We start from the raw sequence: 7,343 nt of genomic DNA on the forward strand, positions 1-7,343 counted from the left end.
TTCTCAAGTACTCTGATTTGCTAGAGAGTCGCTTGTGTGGATGCTGAGGAGCCCCAAATGACTCAAGTTTTGTATCAGTCAATAGGATGTTTTCCTTTTTGCCAGGACTGAAGAACTGTGGGAATGATATTATGTGATGGTTTGTGGGTTTTTTTCTTTTCAGGCGATCAGGGAGGTACAATTCTTGTGCTGACAATCACAGCATTAAGCCACAAAATCCAGAGCAGTATTTGACTCCTCTGCAGCAGAAAGAAGTTACAGTACGGCATTTGAAGACAAAACTGAAGGAATCTGAGAGCAAACTTAAAGAAAGGTAAATTTCGCTTTAGAAATGAGAGTTAAAAAGATTTACTCAGGACCATTCAGGGGTGGGAATTCTGAACGTTTTAATCATATCTTGACCTCGTAAAGTTTTCATTAAGAAATTTGAAATATAATCAGTCTGACTGTGTTGTTTTCAGGCATTTCTGGTTTCATAGGATTCTCAGGGAATACACACCATGCAGTTTAGTTATTAACATCGTTGTTTCTTTTCCCTCTTTTGAACTTTCCCAATACTTTTAGAGGATAATTTTTTACCACTCCTATGTAGCGTTGGGACCTTTTATACATAAAACAGTTTCTACCTGCCAGCATGCATTACCTTAGTCTGCCGTTCTACCTCACTCAGTGAAATACGCCTACAAGTGTCCCCCTTCTCCCCTAATGAAAGACAGGCTCTTATACAAGCCAGTGTGCCACTTATATTTTTGTTGCTTCAATACCGAATTTTTCACAATAGCCCTCTGTACGGATGCTAAGCAGAGACCATGTACTTTACACAGCAACAGATGTAATCTGCTTTACTAAAACCGTGCTCTGAGAGCTGGCTCTGCAGCGCACCCAACCCAAGTGGGCACAAAGGGCTGTCTGAGTGGAGCCCCCAGGCAGAGTCCCCAGGGACCCAGTGGTCCAGCTTGGGACAGCCCATCCTCTGCCTCTGCCAGGGCTGGATCTCACACGGGGCCCCCTCGCCCCACTCGCTTGCAAGTCAAGACGGCAGCCTCTGGCTCCACGCAGGGCAGAGCAAGCCAGGGGTCTGCAGCCTCGAGCCGTCCTGCTTTCCGCAGCCAGTGTTGGCCCTGGCTGTACAAAACGAGCTGCTGGCAGGCATGGGGGATGCATCCAGGTAGCTGCTCCTCATTTCCTCCGGGGCGAGGCAGCAGGTGGGATGTTAAGCGCTGTACCGATTGGACCTGACCTAAAGGTCACCACTTGTACCTCAAGGTGTCTTGGATCATGGCACAGCTCACAAGGCTGCTGGCTGTGTGGCGGGGTCAGTGGCTCCCCTAAGCAGTCAGCCCGGGTGTCTGGGCAGCTGGCTTCAGTCTCTGCCAGCTCTTTCAGAGGCAGCAGCAAATCGTGCATGGAGGAAATTGCTTCCTTCTTGGAGCATCTGGGCAGCATAAGGATCCCGGTGTGGTGGAGCCTCATGTTGACTCTTTAACTGACCAGTTAGCAGAAGTGTTACAGCATTTTTATTTTGCTGCAGGGAAACAGAAATAGAAGAGCTCAAAGCTCAGCTGGGACGGATGAGGGAAGACTGGATTGAAGAAGAGTGTAATCGTGTGGAGGCGGAGCTGGCCTTAAAGGAAGCACGAAGCGAAATTAAACAACTCAAGCAGGTTATTGAAACCATGAAAAACAGCTTGGCTGAGAAAGACAAAAAAATTCAGAAATACTTCATAGATATAAACATTCAAAACAAGAAACTGGAATCTTTGCTGCAGAGCATGGAGATGGCTCAGAATGGCTCTGCGAGGGATGAGCAGTGCCTGGAGTACGTGTGTGACTCAGAGGGGAAGCCGCTGGCGCTGTGTGCCACAGTGCCGGACAGCCTCATCGCAGAGGACCAGGCTCTGGAGGAGGTGGCAGACAGTGGGCTGCTGCTTAATGAGGACACAGCTAACGGGAGCGATTCATCTGAAGAGAGTTTGACCACCACGGCCTCTGAGTTGAGTGATCCAGCTCTCTCCAGTTCTGCTGTGAATAAAGGGATGCTTGAAAATGTTCTGGATGAAAAACTAACTTCTTCCCAGGAGGAGGAGAAAAGAAGCAACATGATGGTGGAACAGTCTGTGCAGACTGATGTGGTGCCATATAGCCTAGATGTGGAGCAGCTCATTCAAAACATCTTCAGAGCTCAAGATGCCTGTCCTCTAAGCCCACCTTCTTCACTGAAGGAATTGGGTGATTCTCTTGGAAGCTTCAGTGATTCTGGTATCATTGTGGACTTAACTCCAAGTGATCCAACCTCTGCCATCCTTTTGTCTCCTATGGAGTCTCCATGCAGGAAGGTGGAGCACAGAGTTAATGGAAACCGTTTCATGAAAGAACTTGATTTTACAGAACCTCATGATGATGAAGCCTTTGGGTATGTCAATACTTTCTCTCAGGCAGGAATAAAGAGGAGATACTGGAGCAGGAGTCTCCTCAGAGATGTTCTGGCTGTAGCAGCCCCTGTTGTACCAACTATCATGTGGGCTTTCAGTACTCAGAGGGGAGGAACAGATCCCATTTATAACATCGGAGCGTTGCTTCGTGGTTGCTGCCTGGTGGCCCTGCATTCTTTACGCCGTACACCCTTCAATATCAAAACCTAAAGTCCACTCTGTCCCTGGGCACCAACTGGCTGAGGCAGAGAGAAAGAGGGATGAGATAGATCATAAAAAGTTATTGTATATTCTGGCAGAGTCCATCATTTTGCTTTTGACTCTTTGATTTGCACTATAAATTGGTTTGAAAACATGTTTCTTGTTTCAAAATAAAAAAAGCTGAACCCTGTAGTTCCACAAGATGTTTTTAATAGTACTGCTGCCTACAGAAATAGCCCTCCACTTCCCAGGCACTGTGTTCCTCCCTTCTGCTGGTGTCTTTCTGGTGCCAGTGCATCTGTACAGTGAACATGACCGGGGGAACCGAGCAGCATTACAGCTAGCACTCTTGCACGTGTGTTTGCTGAGTCAGCGTTAAGCTCAGTCACTTTCCCTGGATGGTTCACTGAGCAAATGTACAAGAGCACTGCACTGGCTCGAGGGTAGCGCAAGATGCATGTGGGAGCAAATGGCCAGAGAAAAGTGGGGTAATCCTTCAAGCAGCACTAATCTAGAACGTTTGTGAAACTACAGCGTTAAATGAGTGACATGAAGGCTTGTTCCCACTAAGGGTCACACATGCACTTCAGAAAGCATGCTAGCACTTTCCATTTGTTGTCCGAGGTGTCAATTCAAATGTAGAGGTAAACCCCCTATTGCCAGGCAGCTTCCAGCACATCGTTCGTGCCTGTCTCATGTAGTGCTCTTCTCAATCGTACAACTGCTCGAGCATTTCACTGGTCTTGTGCGTGTACGGGGACTGTAACCAAAAATGTACATTGTTGGGAGTCTCAAAACTTGTTACAATGATAAGTATAGGTGTGGATACACTTTGGATCTTAATGTTGTTTTAAAGTCTTAACATATTGGAACCTGATAGTCTTTCGAGCCCTTTGAAATACTATGTATAAATGTATTGTGTTTTAACTTATTGTTTATTTAATTGCTTTATTGTAAATTACCTCTATAATCACAAGTTCAGTAAAGCATGTTAGAAATGTCAAACGTGGGTGTTTTATTGTAGCAAAATTATAAAAAAATACCTCATTTCAGCTGAGCTGTCAGGGACAGGTCAAGTGGGGGGAGGCACTCTGTCAGGGTACCAGGAATCATCAGGACCTGGAGAACAGATAGACTGAGAAAAACCTAAGCAGAGCTCCAAGAGTAAGGCTCCAGCCACCTTCAGCTACGCACGCCACCCGTGCTGCTGCACCCACACGGCACCGACAGATTCAAGTGACCTGATCTTTAACTCAATGCAATCTTCTGGAAACTTCTAACTTCTGCGCTCCCAGAAGAACATCAGTCCTCCAGGCATTTAACAGAGGTCCAGAAGGCCCTGTGTAAACCAGCTGACAGTCATGCAGTCTTGGTGCATCATGCTATGAATTCTCCGTGTCCAAAACTTCAGCTCTGTGCATAGATCAGAGGGCAATATTACCCAACAGATGCAACGGGAGTTTATCTGGCTCCACTTAAGCTTTCAATACCACCTCTGGCCATTTAAACCTTACTGACCCCTTCAGCAAAGCAAGTGTAGTATTTCCCTGTCTAACCCTGAGCAGGAGAGGTTACTAAAGCCTGGCAGTGCCAAGCACTGCTCTGCAGCTTTTGGGAAGAAAGGAGTTTCTAGTAAGCCAGAAGGGAGGAGGAATAATTCAGCAGCATGCAGGGAGCATTTGCAACATGTGGTGATACATACTGATGCTTACAGAGGCGACCTGGTAGACTTTTTGCATCCCTTTGATGCCTGGGCTCTGAATCATTTCTGTTTGCAACAGATTCAAGAGGGTTTGCTAAGCATTATATTAAGGAAGAGAAATCTAACAGTTTGATGTAACATAGTCCCCAAGAGTTCACAAAGATGGCCATGACAGCATCTTGTTTTCTTTGCCCGTAACTTCCTCTTCCGTGTTCTCCTGCCGCCCAGCTGGCTTGCCTTATGACACTACTGCAATACGTATTGCTCAAAGATCACTTTAGTAGTTTGAAAAGCTTTTAATAGTTGGGGGGCAGGGGGTAATGTAAATTTTACACAACCCTGGAATTTCATCATTCACCTTGAAATCTCATCTTAGGACTGCAACACATTACAGAAAATGCCTTATTCCTACTTCAAACTGTGTCTGTTCAATGCCAAGAGAGCAGTATTTTATACCCCGTATTACCAACGTTATTGCAGTTTTGGATTTCTCTTACACCCACTATTAAGTGATCTTCACTTTGGTGGTGAAATGGAGCACAAGTTAGAGGGAAAAGTGATCTTCAGCTCTAGGAGAGACATTCACCTGCGACTACACGGGTTTCTTTTGCAGCAAGAGGCAACAAAGCAGCACGAACCTATTTATGTTTAAAATTTCAATCGGCTGAACTCATTTCTTGGGCAGGCTCCATTCAGCAGCAGTGTTTTCAAACATGCTATTTAAGACATAACGCACTAACACCAGAACAACACCAGCGTTGCTTCCTGCCCTTAAAAATCTTTCAGCCTGCTCAACTCTCATAAGGTATTTAACTACGCTCAGCGAGAGGTAACAGTTCCCATCACAGTCCTGATAGAAGTCCTTGCTCTGATCTCTACCCAAAATTCAGCTTGCTTCCAAGCATCCACCTTTCCTCCTCCGCACTGCAAGGCTGCAGACGGCTCAAGGTGCCCTTTGTAAGAAGAGGCCTGACATACCTTGGTAAGTGCTCCAGACTCGGGCTTTAAGGAACTGGCCTTTGTTCCCTGATCCACAGAAGATATGCCAGTTGTCGCTACAAACACACCATCTTAATTTTTTTTCCCCTCTAATATTTCACTTTAGTCATTTCTCATCTGGATCCTACTGGTGCTGTACAGAGTAGCCAAGGGAAGACCATCAGTGTCCAAGCACTTCAATGAAAAGTATCCTTTTCCTCCTGAGTTTAGAATATGCTCATACCCACACCCACACTGCACAGGAAAGTCTTGTCTCAAAGCACACAGGTGGGGAGCACAAGCAGCTCGCAGGCTAATGGTGAAATAGCAGATACGTGCCTGAATTCAGGCTTATAGCATCAGAACCAAGTCAGCTCCTTCCCAGGCTGAAGCAATGCCCGTTGGTAATCCCATTACAATTTTTCTTTCTAACCCAGGAACAAAAAAGCCTTTCTTTGATATTTAGCTTATGAGGTACCTGACGTGCCCCTAAGCTGACAAACACAGAGGCTCAGGGACTGCCCACCTCCTCAGCAGAGATTCAACTGCACCTTTATTTATGTCCACCCTCTCATAAGGCTGTTAATTTCTAATTACATACTCCTTTCTCCTTCCTTTCCCCCCAAAATCAACTCTCTCTCCTAAATCCTAACCTCTAGGAACATGCTAAAATGCAAGCAGTTTTATATATATCCTACATGAGAACAACAAGCCAGCATTTTGCTCCAAAACCCTTCAGACAAATGAACACAGGACATGGCAAACATGAACAGCTATAGCACAGTCAAGGAAAGGATTTTTCAATCATTCTGGCAAGTCAGTCCTCTGTAGTCAACAGGCCAAGTAGTAGAGGGAAAAGGAGCCTCTGGCAGCAGAAGAGCAAGAAAATAGGCGTATGCACTGGGTGTACAAGACCCCCTCAAAAAACTCAAACGGACAGCAAAACCACTAATGGAGCAGCAGCTACATAAAAGGTTTAGCAGAAGTGTTTTCACATTTGTTGAGGATAAAAATCAAGACAGAGGAAGGAGGAAAGACACAGCACAGGAAAAAGATGAGATACAAATGCATGGTTTTTTACCGTGCAAAGTAATACCTCCAAGAGCACTGTATCCTCACTGGCATTATGTCAGCACAGGGCATAGGAGATGGGATGAATCTCCAGAGCCGCTGCACTACAGTACAGGCAAAGCAAAAGGAAGGAAGGAAGACCAGCAAAGCAGGATGGCACAGGGGAGGGAAAAGTGACGCAGGGAGGCTGATGTGCAAGGTGGCAGCACCAAACATTTTTTAAAAAGGCTGAAGGTTGAAAAAAAACATACACTTCCATGATGTATTAAAGGGCTTTTTTATCTTTTTATTAACTAGCCCATGTTTTGTTATTTTTAATAAATATTTATATGCATCTATTCTACATTGTCTCAGAAATAGCAATAGTAAGAACTACACTAATTTTTTTAAAAGATGAGATGTAGCTTCCAACAGGTTTTACCTTAAATAGGCAATAGATATCAGGTTTCTCTGCCCTGTGTCACCAATAGTGAAAGAATTACAACTTGTTCCTCCTCGCTTCATCAGTGGGGTTAAAAGGATAGACATGGACTGTTATTAAAGCTTATTCAGATCTTCCCCTTCTCTCCCACCCACCATCAGATATTTAGAGGTATGTAGCTAGGAGCAGATTTCCGTGCCATACCACTGTTCATCCATTCAACTCCAGCCAGAACACTTGTGCAGAAAATATGCGCAACAGTACACAGTGTTGCTTTCTAAAAAGTATTTTATAATTTAGTATTTCAAGGACTTTTTGTATCCAAAATTTTATGTCAAATCAGTTGATTTCTGCAAGATTTTTAAACACAAGCACACTTAAATATTTTTAAAAGCTTTTCTCCCTGACTAAAGCCATTAAAGGTAATTCTTACTGTCTTGTTTTCTCAATTACTTACCTTTTAAGCAAAACTTGTATCAGAATCTACTACAACTTAGTTAAAAATTCTATTTTTCTACGCAGGGATGATCTAGTCAAA

General features: G+C 44.5%; 1 protein-coding gene across 4 annotated transcripts in view; it reads left to right on the forward strand.

Annotated features, from left to right (window-relative positions):
- SYBU (syntabulin) overlaps window positions 1-3,638 on the forward strand; it is a 41,408-nt gene extending 37,770 nt beyond the window's left edge. For all 4 annotated transcript variants that reach the window (XM_056331338.1, XM_056331340.1, XM_056331339.1 and 1 more), the window contains 2 exons: window positions 164-313; window positions 1,532-3,638. In XM_056331338.1, coding sequence (XP_056187313.1) covers window positions 164-313; window positions 1,532-2,642 — 1,261 coding nt within the window. In that variant the 3' untranslated portion in view covers window positions 2,643-3,638. The remainder of the gene's footprint in view (window positions 1-163; window positions 314-1,531) is intronic.
- Window positions 3,639-7,343: the final 3,705 nt, after the last annotated feature.

Source organism: Falco biarmicus, chromosome 3 (genome assembly GCF_023638135.1).
Source record: "Falco biarmicus isolate bFalBia1 chromosome 3, bFalBia1.pri, whole genome shotgun sequence".
NCBI classification, from domain to species: domain Eukaryota; kingdom Metazoa; phylum Chordata; class Aves; order Falconiformes; family Falconidae; genus Falco; species Falco biarmicus.